The sequence below is a fragment of the Lutjanus erythropterus genome, chromosome 7 (assembly GCF_056507025.1).
Source record: "Lutjanus erythropterus isolate fLutEry1 chromosome 7, fLutEry1.hap2, whole genome shotgun sequence".
In the NCBI taxonomy this organism is placed as follows: Eukaryota; Metazoa; Chordata; class Actinopteri; order Lutjaniformes; family Lutjanidae; genus Lutjanus; species Lutjanus erythropterus.
In genome coordinates, this window is record NC_139323.1 from 17,084,581 (window position 1) to 17,102,303 (window position 17,723).

The 17,723-nt window shown below is 39.6% G+C and overlaps 1 protein-coding gene across 1 annotated transcript; it reads right to left on the bottom strand.

Annotated features, from left to right (window-relative positions):
* Positions 1–1,595: 1,595 nt before the first annotated feature.
* On the bottom strand, positions 1,596–17,076 carry tmem59l (transmembrane protein 59-like). The gene is made up of 8 exons (XM_084722965.1): positions 16,759–17,076; positions 15,380–15,485; positions 13,716–13,810; positions 13,406–13,558; positions 5,158–5,263; positions 4,941–5,055; positions 4,265–4,382; positions 1,596–3,905 (listed from the first exon to the last, which is right to left on the bottom strand). The coding sequence occupies exons 1-8, from the start codon at positions 16,924–16,926 to the stop codon at positions 3,747–3,749; spliced, it is 1,020 nt and encodes a 339-aa protein (XP_084579091.1). The 5' UTR covers positions 16,927–17,076; the 3' UTR covers positions 1,596–3,746.
* Positions 17,077–17,723: the final 647 nt, after the last annotated feature.

Genomic DNA, 17,723 nt, shown 5'->3' on the forward strand with positions numbered 1-17,723 from the left:
ATGCACCAACCTGTTTAATTATTTATCCCTTGAGATCATGTGAACTGTAAACAAAGCACAGTGCCTACAACAAAGTTTCTAGCGTGGTAGTTTAATAAATACTAAAACTATGCTGCCACCAAGTGGACAGAACTATGTATTACACATCAGAATCACTTAAGTTGTCAAGGAATTTGCCTTTGGCAGGTGAAAAACAGACAAACAACAAAGAGCAACAGCAAAAAACAAAAAAAAAAGTTCAAGCAAAATATTCATACATGCTAAATACATAAATTATTCAGACAAATGTAGGAGCAGCATATAATGTAAATGGGATAAATAGAGTAAATGGAGTCTGTTGGACTGTGGATACTTACATAATATTGTGTTTAAATATTACAGAATGAATAGGGTGTGTTCAGTGTCTTTGGTTATGATGGTTATGGGAGTGAAGGTGACGAGTAGTCCATGTTTTCAGACCACCAAGAGACTTTGAAAAGAGAGCGACTTGAGTGGGAGGCGTCAGCCATGATTTTCCTTTTCCTCTTTTTCATCCTTTTAAGATTGGTTGTTGGGAATGTTATTTTTAAATCATCAGTGTTAAATGCAGTAAAGTGGTTTCTGAAAACAAAATGAACGACTTACATTATATGGCCAAAGGCAGACCTATGTGGATGTATCTGGGGCTGTTTTTTATGGTCTGCATGAGGAAAACCCCTTAAGCTCCAAAGGATGGGAATGAGAATCTTAATGCTACAACATCGAGTGATGTTTTAGACAATAGTGTACTTTCAAGCATTCATTGGTATTTGGGGAAGATCTGTTGTTGTTTCAGCATGACAAGGCCCCTGTGCATAGTGAGGTCCATAAAGAAGTGTTGTCTTGGTTTGCCATTGAAGTATCTGACTAGCTTGCACAAAGCCCTGACCTCCACCCCCTCCAGCACCTTTGGGATGAATTAACATGCTGACTGAGCCTTTTTCGCCCGACATCTTGTAGAAAGCCTTATCAGAAGAGTAGAAGCTGGTATAGCAATGTACTAAAAGAAAAGTAAAATGTTCCGGTGTACACAAATTTTGGAAATGTAGTGTATTTTTAATTCTTACATATTAATTTAGAAATCAATCCTACTATTATTACAGCTACAAATCTTTCGGTCTTCTTTTTCTTTTTGTTCTTTTTCTGTCACTTTGTAACCTTGTTAAGAAAGTGCTTTAAAAGTAAGTAAGTCTTTTATTTGATAATCCAGCAGTCATTAGCTTGTTAAATAGGTAGGCACTTGCATTTTACTGTATTAATGCTTCACTGTAATGCACTTCCCCCTCAGTCATAACTTATTGTGATATATGTTTAACTATGTCTTTTAAGATTTGTGTTATGCTGTGCGTTTGACTTGTATTTTCATTTTTGTATTGTCCTGTGTGCTGTCTATTGCTGTGTTGCTCTTGGCAACAGTTGCCCTCTGGGCTCATAATAAACTTGAACTTTATTATAACAAATGCACAAATGGTCTCCATATATAGTATGAACCATTTACTTGGTAGTGTTCTTATTTATTCATTAATTTATTTCTTCTTCTGTTTTAATGAAAATGAAAAGGAAAACACTCAACTCTCTTTTATTTACAATGAAAACACTTTATTTCATCATGTTGTAAGTATCATTTCATTGAAAATAAACAGACCAGTAAAAAGGAAACAATACAGTTTGAAATTCATATCATATTCCTTGTGATACACCTTCAGTTTGAACCAGCACAGATATTGATTGAATGGCTTTGTAATTATAAGAGTCCTCTCCTGTAAATCATGAGGATTATTGTCATTCATCATTACACATTCTATTCAAGGTTTACAGTAAATAGTAACACAAAAAATCACAAGTCTACAGCAGAGGCTTGCCATACTGGCATGGCGGCCGGGCGGTTAAGATAAACTATCAAAGCGTCACTTCTTGCATGCACGGTTTATTGTCTACACAGCCGGGATGAAACGAGAGCGTCACAGGACATCAAAAGCACTGAGAGGGAAACAGAAAATCTTCTCTAAGACTGTGCAACTCTGCTCAATAACAAAGGTCTATGTTAAAAGCTTTGCATTACACATTGTTACAGAGATTATCCTTCAGTGTGTGCTCCTAGGACATACAAAATAGTCAGCTATTAGAAAGCACATGGCACATATAACAGCTAAGAACTCTTGAAGTGATATAAGAGCAATAATATGATCATAATAATAATAATGATAATAATACAGTAATAGGTGCAATATTCTCTTTATGTGTCTCTTCCCAATCTGTGTTACAATGTATTTTACATACAGAGCAATTACATTTGCATGATGACTTAACTGTACATGGCACTTCAATAACACTATTTAACAGGTTACTCATGTCAATGGTTCTGAATAAATAGAAGAGAAAATAAATAAAAGGTTTTATTCCAGCTTTCAATCCAGTTCCAGTTTTGAATCGACCAGTTTTTCATTAGTATTTGTTCACCATAAATGCATGTGGGCTGTTGTAGATGTACACACACACACGCATACACACACAGACATCCAAACATACGCAGACACACAGAGGAATCAGGTGACAAAAGACACTATTTTGGATTTTTGAGTAAGTAATAAGCCTTTGTGGTTGCACTTTATTTTACCGTAAGCTAATATGACATAACGTGCTGTACTTACATATTAAAATAAACAAAAACTAGAAATAATATGTTCTTTATTAGACATTATTAGACAGTTTATTAGACCATTAGGGACACAGTAAACCAGAACTATACTGTAAACTAAAGTGAAATTGTATATCTGCTACTTGAGACACACCTTTGGCTGGTCCTGTGCAATTGGCAGAGTAGCCAAGACCAATGCCTCGTTCTGTTGTATTGTGTCCCAAATTACCCTCTAATAAAGTCTGATAAGGGTAAAAAAAAAAAGGGAAGGGTCTAATACTGTCTAATAAATCATATATTATTTCAGTTTTGTCTAATTTGATATAAAGTACAGCTTGTTATGTCTCATTAGTCTACAACAAAAAAAAGTGGGACTACCTTTGTTTCTCTGAACTTGGTGAGAAAGTGTACCTCACCTAAAAAAAAATGTTTTCCTTTGTTAGGGGAAAACGTGATTTTGAGTTTCTAGACTGCCTCATAATACAATTTTTCGCTAAACAGCTCATAATACTGATTATGTAAACAGATCATAAACTGTGAGCTACAGTATCTGTCTCCCGCAGTATTTGGCCCACCTTGCATTCATCTTCCTTTCTCACTTTTTTATGCCTTTTTCTCGCTCTCAGCAACCCATCAATTAATCCAAACTCTCTGTGAGAACGAGGCAAAATTAAATCTAAAATGAATCTCAGCATTTGTCTCCTCTCGTCCACGGCAGACACGAAAAACGATATGAGGGCTCTCAGCTGTAATCCATCCTCTCTGCTTGTCTCCGAGACGAGAGCGCCGAGTTATCAATAATCAATGAGCAGGCTGATCGTAAAAGAAAATCTGAGGATGGACTTGAAGAAATCTGAACTGTACAAGTAAATGAAGTGCCATCAGACCAACAAGACCAAGCTAGATGTTTCAGGATGATAGTTTTAAATGATTGCAGGGTGCCATGCTCTTAAAAATATGTTTTAAAAAATTTCTGGGTGACTGAGTGAGTCCCGTGATGTGTTTGTTTCACCTCTTTCACAGACGGGCCGAGGATTTCGGAACATGGTTACCCTGGGAAACAAGACAGCGGCTTTCCCATTGGTCCTTCCTAAACGCAGGTTTTGTTGAGGTCAACTTTCACCGGCAGAGGCCCAGCCTCCTGACTCTCCTCTGATTGTTTCACAGCGACAGCGATCACAGGACTCAGGTGGTACGGGTTGACTTTGTGGGCGTTATCCAGAAATTCTTTATCTCCGTTGATACTCAGCTGAAATGACGCAAAGAGGAAACAAGTGAGAACAGTGAGAAAACAAGTTCACCGACACATACCTACACCTACAATGCTTAACTCCATCTTGGGCTGACTTTTGCACTAATTATCAGTTGGTTGCACTGACAGTTCCTGTCATGATTTGCGCACAGCTGCTGCCCTGCTAACCTAGTCCTTGATTTAAAGGTTCAGATTATTTGAAGTGGGGTTGTATGATGTACTTATCTGCATTCAGTTTATTATCAGAAGATGTCAATCAACACACCCCCCGCATGAAAGACAGTGTACGGGAGTCTTTCTAGTTTTCTTTCTTTCTTTCTAGTTACATTGGTGAAGCTACTTTTCTGTGTTTGTACCTGCGTCTTGATGTGCTGCTCCGGCGCGGTGACGAGGCTGGCACAGCTGAGCCACAACATGACCATGATGGACAGGAAGAGACAGGCTGCCAAAATCCACCGCGGAAGGCCTGAACGTCTGGAGAGTTAGACACAAAAGAGACATGACAACGCAACTAAAGTTAAATTTTAAGACCAGACTTTTTTGCATGTTGTATCCCATTTACTGCAAATCCCAACTACCTTAAATTCCAAGCATGCAAAGTGTTTCATATCTTTTATTGTGTTAATTTCCTTAATATCAGTATGGTAATAAAAATTATCTAAATTAGATTGAGAGAAGATCTCAGTCAACCATTTCAGTCTGTTTTTTTAAAGTTACGATATCATCTCAGCGTAATATAGTTGGATGTGTAGACTGATTTGAGCACTGCCCGATAATATTAGAAGTTTGAAAATAATAAAAGCAGATATGATCTTTGTTGTGATAAATTAGTTAGATGGATCTCAAGTAAGTTTTAAGTCTATGCAAATTCATTTTCAGTAAATTTCCTCTAAGTAAGAAAATCTGACTCAGAAACTTGTGGTTTGCTTTAAAAAATAATCAGCAGTAATACAAAGTGTATTTAACGGGGAAACATTAGTTCTCTCTTTTAACCCTTTAATTCTCAGAAGGGTAACTTAAACTCCAGCTCACCTTGACATGCAGCCGAGGAAGTCGTGTTCAGCTGTAGGGTCGTCTGTGTGCTGGACAGAGTGCTTTGCTTTTCCTCCTGCTTTGGATGCTCCCCTCTCACCATGTCCCCTCACACCTGCAAAACAAGAGAATAATGCATCAACATACACTGATAAATGTATGCATGTAGAGTGTGTGTGTGTGTGTGTCTGTGTGTTTGTTGTGTATATGTTCTCACCGTGGGGTCTCTGGGTGTGAGAGTGGACCTGAGGCCAGGGTTTGTCCGCCACGTTTGATCGAGGAGCCTGCAGCTCAGGCAGAGAGTACTCCATCTCTGGCTGGCTCTAAGGAGAAAACAACAACAACAAAGACAGTCAGCCATCATGGCTGCAATTAAACCACAGTAATTCACCGGGAGAACTGACAGAGAAGGATCTGTTTAACACTGCGAGGTCAGACCACAGAGGAGCTCCAACTAAGAATAGTTGGCTGGGAAGATACAATAAACAGAGGGAGGCACCACAGCAGATGAATCAAATATGAGAAATGTGAGAAGAGGCAACCTAAAGATTTAATTTTGGCATTTCCAAATGTAACACAGCTAAACTTAACCATACGCTTTAAAGAAATGGTTATAAATAAACATTTAGAAAAACATGCCAGGATTTAGATCAGATGACTGATACCAATTTCATGTCTGGACAGTAATTGGAGCTAGAGCTGGATGCATTTAGCCTAGCTTAGCATAAAGACTGGAGGCGAGGGGAAACAGCTAGCCAGATTTTGGTTGTTATTTAGTAGGGCCGCCCCTTAGTAGCTGATGAAACCATTTGTTGGTGAGGAACATCTTAATTGACCAAGTTTTCATTGTTGCAACACAGAACTTTTCTCTCATAACACTTAAGTCTGTGGCTGTCTGTGCCGCCAGCTGCTATTAGCTAGTTAGCTCAGTCAGCTGCCCTATTAGTCTGGGACACAGCCTTCGAGACCAGTGGAGGCCAGTTTGATGTACAGTACTAAGCAGACTTGCAGCACATTTCCCCATTTAAGGTGGGGACAGAAGACATGAAGTGGTTGAGGAGTGATGTGTGTGTGTGTGTGTATATAGTAATTTATGTATAGTACACGTCATCCGTAGTGTTGATATGTCTGTGAGAAGTGGCATGTGTTTTGAACAGCAAGGTTATATTCTGTTGAAATAAATTAAGTAAATATTCAGTCTCCCCGCTGGTTGTTCCAACACATACAGAATCATTACAGCTTTGCCTTTAGCATCTAACAGGTGGTTTTCTCCATACCCCAAAAAATATATTTAAATAATTAAATTAATATAACAAACCTGTGATAACTAGTCAACTATTGGGTTTAACTAACAGCGACTTGCTGGTAGGTTGATTCTAATTCCTCCAGACAAAGCCAGGTTGGCTATTTCACTGTTTCAAGTCTTAATGCTAAGCTAGGCAAATCAGTTCCTGGCTCTAGCTTAATATTATTCCTTCAGACTTGGGAGTGGCATCAATCTTTAAAATATTTTGTTGATTATTTGACATATTTGATCAACAGTCATTGACTTAAGTGGAAATGACGTGTTGCATTAGGATCAATAAGACTGGACAAGTTGACTTGATGTAAAGCGCTAAAACTTGATACTTTGGTTAAAATGTGCATATTCTAAATAAAGTATAACCAAAATTTCTCTTTTTTTGTTTGCACCACTGAAAGGTCGGAGGTCAGGACAGGCCTTTTTACAGCAGTGATTTTGAAATTAGATAGTAGGTAAACACAGGTGTTACTAATGATACTAATTAAGGTTCAGTTCCATTCAGGTCAAACAGAGTCAGGGTGCTGTTTTGCATGTTGGCTCACTGGAAAGGCTCTATCACACTAAACAAAGTGGGATCTTAATTAGTATCATCTCTAACACCTGTGTTTACACTGCTATCTCATATCAATATACCTGACATGAAGAAAATGGCTCATGTCCACAGCCCTGATAATAAAAAAAAGCCCTAAATCATGTCAAGGTGGGCAAATTATATGACAAAACAGAGAAAAGAAATTAATTTTAACACCAGCTAAAGGTGGTATAAATGGGAGACAGCCACAGTTTGATAGTGTACTTTTTTTTTTTAACTAAACCATCTGAATTTAATTTTCTGTTCAGGGTAAAACAATGTCTGCTGGATCACAATCTAACACAAAAGCAAAATTATTGTTTTATCTCATTTTGAGCATTCACTATGTTGTAAAACAATCCAAAACTGCCTTGAAACAAACAGTTTCCATCCTTTGTTCGTGTTCGCTCAACATGCCCGTGTGTCTCTCACAGTATCATCCTCACCCACCCAAATCAGTTTAGTTAAACCTCTTGAACTGGGACTGAACTGAACTGAAAAATGGCTTTTAAAACAACTGCTACGCATATACGCGCACATCCTGCCGCTGTCAGTGTTTGCACTCTTGTGCGTTTCATTATGTGCACGGTGTTTCTGGTTCCCCTGGAGAACTCATTAAAAGAGGATTTTGGTTCCCCACTGCTGACCCTCCCTCCACTACAACAGCAGCTGTAGCCGCCTGTAACAATACTATTGCTGGCCTCAGCAACAACACACACACAGTATGAGTATGGTACGGCCCACTGCAGTAGCATCAACCGCCCAGGATTTATTGATTCTGACACTAAGTGGATCAATGAACGTTGAAACCTCTCGCTGTGTCTTACACTAGAATGTGAAACCAGCTAAATACATTCTCTGTTTCAGTCATTCTCATTCCTTTACTTTGGAAATGATTGATCCGTTTTCTATTGGACGATTCTCCTCACTTGTCCAGAATAACAAACTGTAGTTGACTGTGGAGACATGGCTGGTTAGTTTGCTTCCCAAAACATTTACAATCCTTCAAACGTCTTCTGTTAAAAAGAGTTATTTCACAAGCCGGTTTATTACCCCTAGCGAGCGATCTTTTCTGACAGAGTGCATTGAAACCAGATGCAGTATCAGTGTGAAGGTTTGGGTAGATGTGAGGGGGGTGATTCTCATTGGCCGCGGACCGAGGAGATCTAACCATCAGAACGAATGGAGCCTGATCTGCATCTGTCATGCATTATGAGAGGGGATGTAAAAAGGTGCTCTGGCTTACAGAGAGACAGAGGAGAGTCAAAGAAAAGAGAAAGAGAGAATGAGGGGTTTGAGAGTTCAGAAGCGTCTCAGCCATAAAGAGACAGGGCTTCAGGCTGACGGGTGGTGGATACAATTAGACAGAATCTCACTTCTCTGATTTTTGTGACTATAGCTCCACCTCTTCTTTTAGGGTAAAAAAAAAATATGTAAACATGTTATGTAAAAGATAGGGCTGGGTATTGTTTAAAAAAATACAATACCAATATCAAAAGAGTACTTCTTTTTAAATGGTGCAGGTGTCCACTTTATCATTGTCTCCATGCTTGATGTGCTTTATCATGTTGTTCATATTCCCAATTTTCCTGAAGCAATCTTTCCACATTTTATGCATTTTTTTTCTAGATTTTCTCTATGAAAAGGATTGAATGCAGGTTTGAGTGGAGAAGTTTTGGCACTTCTCTGTACTGGGATATTTCAGTTATTACCTTAAAGGTATTGAGTACTGATATCAGCCCTCATAAAAGAACTCTGACTAACTCTTTATCACAATTATAAACACCGCTTTGGTTCTACATGGGTCATATTGAGGGCTGTTAACATATTTGTGCACATGGGAGAAGTAAGCTTTCAAATCTTTCTGGCAGAAAGGGTTTTTCTAACATGTGGTTAACTGTCTATTTTAACCCAAACCATGAAATTATGAGATCAATAAATACATTTACATCTAAACATAACCAAGATGTTTTGTTGCCTAAATCCAACCAAACTGCAGAAACAGAAACTGATTTTAGGAGAATAAGTCAACTAAGTCTAAAAAAGTCAAACCTCTGTCTTCTGGGTGGACGTTTCTAAACCCAATCATCCACTACAGCCCGCTCCTGATGTTCTTTATACTTCCTAAAGCCTTTGCCAGGAAAGGCCTTCTGGCAGACAGCTTTCAGGGCTTTCAGAGAGAGTCCCGAAGCCTAACTTCTTCCATGTGCCACCATACAGTAAGGATGAAATGGTTACAAAGTGTGTCTGAAGCCTCAATGGCTGGGTTTATTGCTAATCAAAAATCAAACAAAAGTACTTATGGTTCATTTGGCAAATACTGACAAATAATGACTGACTGAATGAATGATTAGTGTCAAAGTAACGGTCTGTGAACTAGAGGCCTAGGATCTTAACTTTAACCACAGCACTCCCATGTGGAGTTTTTTTTTTTTAATTTCCTTTGGGTGCGTAAAGTCAGAGGAAGACTGTCAAATGTAAAGGGTATAGTGTCTCCTTTTCTTAGTGTCAACATATGTAGCAACTGTGGGTTTTACTCCAGCCTGCCATATACATATATATAATACATATGCATTTAAACAAGTATTGTAGTATTGTCTTACTCCATGCCATTGTTTTCCAAATTCTACTGAGAACGTATCAGTGAGCCACATCATTGTTCTGAGTGACATCTTAAAATGAACGTGGGCTCTGTAGTTTATTTTGAGTCAGTCCCACATACATCCTCCATACATCCTGCCACCATAAATCCTCACAAGTACATCGAACGTGTATTAATCTGCAACTGAAAACCGTCCCAGACATTATGCACAGCTTATCCGGTTTGACTAAGGTTAGCTAAAAACTATGGTGCCCAGCTGTTTCACTGAGCCTTACTTAAAAATGAAAAAGCATATTTGTGACCTATTTTTAAATATTCATGTCCTCAGCAGGAACTCATGGGCTTCTTGCTGAGAGCAACAGACACAGAGCAGTCAGAAGGAAAGAAGAAGAAATTTGACTGACATACTGTTGGTTTTGGCCTTTTCATGGTATTTGATGACACAAAGAAAGATATAATAATATATTACCAGCCTTATCACACATGCATACTGTATGTGATGTCAGTTAACGTCTCTTGTGCCTGGATGAGTCAACTAAACTGACAAAATACACTGACTTCCATTTCAGTGCAGCATCACAAGTTACAAAGTCACGCCTCCTTCAAACACCATTATTTCACTGGTTCTCTCCGTTCTCTTCGGCCTTTTTGTTTCTTCAAAATTCATTCGGGCAGAATGACTAATGCAATTGTCAAGAAGAAATGGGGTAGTGACTTCTCCCTTTGTATTCAGCCTCACACCAATTTCAATTTGTTCTGCAGGCCAGCTCGCTCGCAGAACCACAGCTCAGTTGGAGGAAGTCTTTAATGGACTCACTTTTGTCCCGAACGCTCTCGCACTGTCGCGCTACCATGGGCTGATTGGTCAAAATAACACACGGGTGGTGAGATGGGAATGACTGAGGAAAAGGGCTGTGTTTTACCAATATTTCCTCATGATTACAGGTTTTCTTTATTCTTTCCTTCCCTGGGGACAAGCCTCAGTTGTGACCCAACCGTGACTTTACTCCACCCTTATAATGTGAACTAACTGCTGCCATGACGGATCACTGGTAGTTGTCTGATTCTTTTTGTGATGCTTGAGGCTCCACACAACTAGTTATTCTCACACAAACACACACAGATATAGACAGCTCATTATGGACAGCCCATAATTTATACTGCAGGCAGCCTTGGCTCCCCCTCTCTCTGCTGTTCCTCAACTTAGCTGGACTTTTTCTGTTGTTTCAACACTCGGACAGTCAATCTGTCAAGTCAGTGGCGGTTTGCCAGCTGCCCACTAAACACAGGCCTGATATTCTTCTCACAGCCCCGTGGAGCCTGGCTTCCCCTTGCCGCTTCAGCCCGCATGTCACTGCCTTAAAGAGCAAACATCCATCACCAAGTCCAAAAGAAATGTCGGTAATTTCATGTTCTGTGGCTGCTGCATCTCTATACGGGGTTAGTTGGCACACAGCTGCTTATACCTAATCGCGAATTTCACCATATAAAAGATGTCTCTGTTATAATACAGAAGCCGTTCTGTGTGCGTTAGGGTGTATAAATACTATCATTTCCCACTGAGCCCTTTAATTATGGAGCTAAAAATGCTATCAAAGTGACATTATCCAAACGGGAAAACCCCTGACAAGGCTGCAGGTTTCTGACCGGCTTTCTGAGAGGATATGGTTGGGTAGTCTGGTGGTTAGACAAACCAAATCTTATTATAGCTTTAATGTATAGGTGGTTTACGGCATTGACCCTAGCAATACATTAAAGTTTGACTAGTAAGCCCTCTGAGATCAGCAAGTTCACACTACTGCCAAGGCTGCACAAACCTCTAAATTTGCTATTTCAATAATGGAAAATGTGAAGAAATATTTAATCTGGATCAAGATCAGTATGAAAATGCATAAAGTGGCAGACTATCATGGGGGACTAAAGTATAAAAGCCAATTTACACCAATGTGATTAAAGAAATATATCCTGTAAGGCATTAAAATGAGGAACTTGCTCAAAATAAAGAATTTGTATGGCAAAATAATTACTTAGTATCTAAAAATAATGACTTGGTATATCAAAATAATGATTTAGTATCTCAAAATACTGACAAACTTTCTCAAAATAACAATTTAGCATCTGAAAATAATGCCTTAGTATGTCAAAATAATGAGTTAGTATCTTAAAATAATGAGTTTTTATTTCAAAATAATGAGTTATAATTCAGATACTAAGTCACGAGTTAATGAGATACTCATTGTATTGAGTCATTATTTAGAGGTTTCTCGTTATAATGGCTTCCAGGATCTTCTTTTTTCATCACACTAAGAGAAATGAGCATCCATCCTGAAGTAAATATTTCATCAGTAGTTAAAATCACTGTAGAAACTTTCCAAATGTCAAACTCAGTTCACAGTTTTCAAGTTCATCAACAAAACAGACAAACCAACAGGAACAAAATATAACCTCCTTCCTTGGTGGGGGTAATCATGCTGCGGCATGAACAACGAGTGTGTTAGCTCCATTCACTTCATCTGTTTTCAGTTCCAGAAATAACTTCTGCATATTTATTTGTCAGAGCCAGAACTTTATTCTTCAGCGCAGTCCAGTATATTTTAAATTTTGCAGTGCATTGCCGTCGAGAGGCGCGTTCAGCACAGCCAGCCTGGCCTGCCGGTTATCAAATATGCATGTTGCTGAAGGCGTGTGACATAATTTAAAAGGACATTTATAAACAATTAAAGTGCTGAAATGAATGAATTCAACCACCTTGTCCCCACCCTGCTGTGTGCCCTTGTTCACTCAACCTTCACAGATGCACCGACTCTAAAACGGGCTGTGAGTTGTTTTTGGCAGCTAACCAAACTCCATAGCACCATATAGGAAAGGATATATTTCACTGTCTTAACAGGAAACAGAGGTTAGCTCAGCCAATAATCCATAAAGTCTACCGGCTTGCTTTTAACCTCCAATTAAAAACATACGACATGAAAAAGCTTTGTAGATATTAACTTTATAATTTTACACCATCATGGTGACTCAGTGGGCCATTACACAGTGTATGAGGATGGTTCATTTAGAGACGAACATATGATTCTTAAATTAATTCTGATTCATGCAACATAGACATATACTTTAGAAAAATAAATATACTAACAGAGTAAACTGATGTATTCTGTGCTTTTCTTTGCATTTGTTAATTGATAGAATTTAATATTAAGTGTGTTGGATGAGCTTAAGATTCAACCAAAACAGGAAGAGGACTCACAACACACGATACTTAAACTGACTTTGCTGCTGTGTTTCTGTACTACACAACACAACACCCCACATTTTTCTTTTTCAGTTCAGGAATCCCAACTGCATAGTTTTTTCTTCAGTTATTATGACAAGCAAACAGCTGCTGCTGCCAGAAACACAAAAACACATCGCATCTAGCAAATGTGAAAAGAAATCATTTATGTATAAAATCAAAGAAAACACAAACTGTAGAAAAAAAACATATATACAAAAAATCTGTTTGGAACAATAATGCGTGTCTGACTTGTTTGTTCAATTTTTTTTTTTTATTTCTAAAGTGTTCCTACCAGACAACAGGTGTTTTCTACCTTTTGTATGTGCACTGGCACTGTGCTTAGAGCTACTACATCACTTTAACTCTTATAATTTGCAAATTTCACCAAAATTGACCTCCAAACTAATTGTGATATCACAAATCATGCTTGTTGACCCATCCCTGAACATCAAACTTTCCACTTTCATCAGATGAATGTGACAACATCCCTCTAGTGTCAAACTCTGCACATGCGTCACTCTGCACAGTGAAGCTCAAACATCCAACTCATCCATCCAAACAAGAAGGAAAAATATTTTGGAGTGGAGGGGGGCTTTAAATCAAGAGTGAACAGATCAGAGATAAATGCTTTTTTGTGATGCAGGAGAGTGACCTCTGCTGGAGCCCCAAAATGCAGTTCCTGCCTGTCCCGGACAGAAACTTAGTCGGGTCTTACCTGAAAAACCACAACCTTGCCATCATCAGCCTGCAAGTAGAAGGTCCAGGTGGAGGAGATGAAGCTCTGAGCAGAGCTGACAATGTCATTGCACCAACTGGACACAGCCTCCATCACAGAGGGGGGCTTAGGGCGGAGAGTCATGGCTCTGAGCTGCAGAAGAGAGAGAAGGAAAGTGTTGACTGTGTTTGTGTTTCAGTACATGTACACGCTTGTGTTCTTAGTAGTGATATTAATATTCAGACATCCTGAGTGACTTTGGCTTTTACAGTATTTGCGTGTGCAGCCATTGACTGTAGAGCTTTCTCACCTTCCTCCTCTTGATCTCAGGTTCAGAGGGTTGGCTGGCACAGCCGGTGCTGCAGGCCTCCTGCTCCAGCAGCTTGATATATGCCTCCTGGCAGGCTGGTGAGAGAGAGGAGGGGACGGTTGTGAAGTATGAAAGAAGAAGCATGATGGTACAAATAAAGGAAGAGAAGAAGAGGGGGCGCAAAAAGAGAGAGGAAGCACAAAAGTGAGTGGGCATGCAGCACTACAGTCAGTTGGGTATAAGACAAGAAGAAATAAATCAGGTGCAGGCTGTTTATGTGGGAAGAAAGATAAAGATGTGAGGGAGATGTATCTGTTGGCCCCCACGGAGACGATTCACTCCACGTTGCCGTTATTGAAACAGGGGGCGACGGGGCATCTGCTGTCTGGACGGCAAATCACATCATTGATTTCCAATACAGCAGTTCAAACAGGGCGAAGAGCCTCAAACACCCAGAAAATACCCACTGAGCCTGCCAGCTTTTAGGAAACAATGCAATATTTAGCAGAGCCGTGTTCAACATTTTAATGCTGAAGAGATGTCAGTCTGACAATCCGTGTGAATGTAATGTAGCTGCTGCCTGCTTTTGTCTTTCAGCCCCAGAATTTACATATCTTTTTTGATTCTACCTGAAATAATCTTACATTCAGTCCAACTGCCAAAGGAGAACGCAGTGTATTTAGCCCTAGGTGGAAAGAGTAAACGTGATTTCCTGTCATATCAAAAGGACAAAAAGAAGCCACTGTAATCAAGCAGAAATTACAAGAATAAGAAGTTAAACCTGCACATGATGCTTCATTATACATTGTAAAACAAACATACAGGAATCTTAGAAGTGATTATTTCTCATTAACTTAATGTAAATATACAAGTTTTGTTAATTCATTGTATTTACTTATTCAATTTAATTTAATTAAAACTTCAAGTATTTATTTTCAGAACACTTCAGAACTTAAAAACATGAGTTCTTCAAACTTGAAGTCTTTTGACTTTAAATGATGAGTTGAATGAATGTATAGAGTTCAATCAACTCATTAAATTAAGTTTCTAAAGAAACATGATCGGCATATTAGCAGATTTGTCAGCATGCACTGTTCAAGAGTTAAAACTCTCTGGAGTGGAAAAAAGGAAGAACTAACTCTTCAAACTGAGAAATTTTTAAATACAATCAAATCTGTTTGCAATGTTTGTCAGTGTGACTGAGGAGTTATTGGTTCAATTTAATATCTTGAGTTTATAGAACTTGATTTCTCAAGTACAGGTGAAGTCTATTTTAACTAGAAAAATATATTTATTTTTAATCATTACAAAAATAACTCAACTTTTCAAATTCAGTCAACTTAATATTTTAAGGCAACACAAACACTAACTTTTTAAACTTTTTTTTTTAAGTTAAAACAAATTGTTTATTGTTACAGTGTAGATCCAACAAGAGCAGCTGGAAGTTCTGAAGTAAGAATTAACAAACTCTTGACTTAATTTAACTAGAAAAGGTATTTTGTTTTGATCAGAACAAAATTACATCAACTTTTCTTTTCAGATTCAATCAACTTAAAATTTTAAGGCAGCCCAGAATTATTCCACCTTGGTTTGCATGAATGATACTGACTACATTTAGATTTAGAATCGAACAGTCCAACAAACAGACTGACACACTGACTCACCTCCCTGACACTCCTCCCTGCTGGTGTTAAAGCCGGCGTTGCCATTGACAAACTGGCAGATGGAGTAGAGACGACAGCCACGGTGACAGGCGTTCATTATGGAGTCCTACCAGGCAGACAGAGGGAAGAGACAAGGAGGGAGATACAAAATTAGAGATGTCCCCTGCACTCTTGGATAAACTCAACATAACCTTGTTAGAATATATATGACAAAGATGAGTTATGGCATCTCCCAATGACACGCTGCAGCCGTTGTATTATAGCCTGTCACAAACAGTTGATAAGAAGCTTTCAGTCACTGGTGTTAATGAGCCAGTTGCATAAAACAGAGGAAGATGCACATTACTGCACTTCCTCTTGTCTTACTGCCTTAATTCTGGCTTTGAAGTGAGGGAACAGCGCCCTCTGGTGACCTCTCAGCGAACAGGAGAGACAAAGAGATTCTCTGACCGCGACCATGGACGGTTTATTACAGCCTTGTGCTTGTCATCATCCTCACTGCGTTTCCCTGTTTATTCACAAGAGGCAGAGAGGGGTGTTTATCCCAAAACCATGAAGCTGCTCCTTATAGTTTAACTGCTTATTTAACATCTCTATAGTTATAACATCAAGCATGACAGCCTTAAACTCAACATATATGCACGAGATCCCTGTTTTCTATCACAATCTTCAAAGCAGGTGACTGCAGCTCTGCTCCTCCTGCCCTGCAGGACTCCTGAACCACACCTGAAGGCAGCTGAGGAGGAGGAGGAGGAGGTGGGGGTGATCGGAGGAGGAGGAAAAATAACGTCCGACACTGGAAATCTAAGGGTCCAAAGCACAGAAACTCACAGCCATCATCCTGCTAGGATCCAGTCAGGCCTCGCCTATGCTATGTAAACTGTCAATAAAAGGTAATTGCCTCATGGTTCACAATAGTCTGGCTGATCCTCCATGTTTAGCCTGCCCATGTATAGCCTGAATTTGTCCTGGCCGATGTTAATTGCGGATTAAGAAGTGATCAATTATTGGCGCAGTTGATCTGAGATGCAGTTCACTTCTTGGACGAGTCTTTAAGGTGCAGAAGAAAATGAGCTGCATCCATTTTCGGCCTAATGTGCGCCGTAGCAGCATCCAAGGGGATGCAACGAAAAAATCAGAGCAAGCATCATTACGCACAAACCAAACCTAATCTTATTTAGTGTTTTTTCATCTAAACATGGTCTTTTAATGCTGAGTATGTTGTGTAAGTCTGTTCATCGCTGCAGGCGCTGAAATGTCGGACAGCAGCAGCAGCAGGATGTAGCTGTCAGCTCGCTGCTGATAATGCGCTTTCTGCAGAGACAGCTGCCTACGCTACAGCACACACACACACACACACACAGGATGGAATAACTTACTTTAGCAGGGCTTTTGTTTTTGATGGTGAGCTGGCATTGCTTCTTGCAGTAATTGATGTCGCCCAGTTGGTTATCAAACAGATCCGAGGACACCGCCGCAGCGAGCCCAGCGAGAAGCACGGAGAGCAGGGCCGACAAGCCGCACATCCTGCCGCCGAGCCGGAGCATCTCAGAGCCTGGAGGAGAGGAGCGGAGAGGAGAGGAGCGCAGAGGAGAGCTTCGAGCAGCACTGACAGAGCTCCCTTTGTGCGGATGCTGCTGCTGCTGCTGCTGCTGCTGCTCAGCCCGGGTCCTGTCTGCTCCGCCGAGCTGCTGCTGCCCGTGGCGTCACACGCATCATCATCATCATCATCATCATCACGCACAAGCTGCACCCCCCCCAAACACACACACACACACACACATATACACAACCTGCAGAGCAGTCTTCACCGCAGTGCACAATGGGACGGTGAGGACAGTCATAAAAATGTGTCTGAGGACAGATGTCCCGCACAGAGCGGACAGATACACCGTTTGATTAAGTATTGACAGATCAGACACAATCAATGTCACAAGGATCAGCTGAATGTAAAGATCCTGCTGCAACACATGTGGACCACAACACATGATCAGCTGATCAGTGATTATCTGGGGAGTCAACAACTGATAAAACTATATGAAGTGTGACCTCAGAGTCTGAGTTTAGTGAAAAATCTATATCTATCTGTAAAAATCTACTTTAAAAAAGTTTTCTCTTTTATTTTGAGTCTTTTTCTGTATATGTAGACATATATTAAATAGATATATATCTTTTCTTTTTATTTCAAAGCTGCTTTGATAATGTAAACATCTGTTTCCCGTGCCAATAAAACCGTTTGATTTGATTGAATCCACTCTGAAACTTTGCTTGTACAAGTGCATAAACAGTAAGAAGAAGAATGTAATGTTATGATGATGATGATGATGATGATGACTGTTATAAT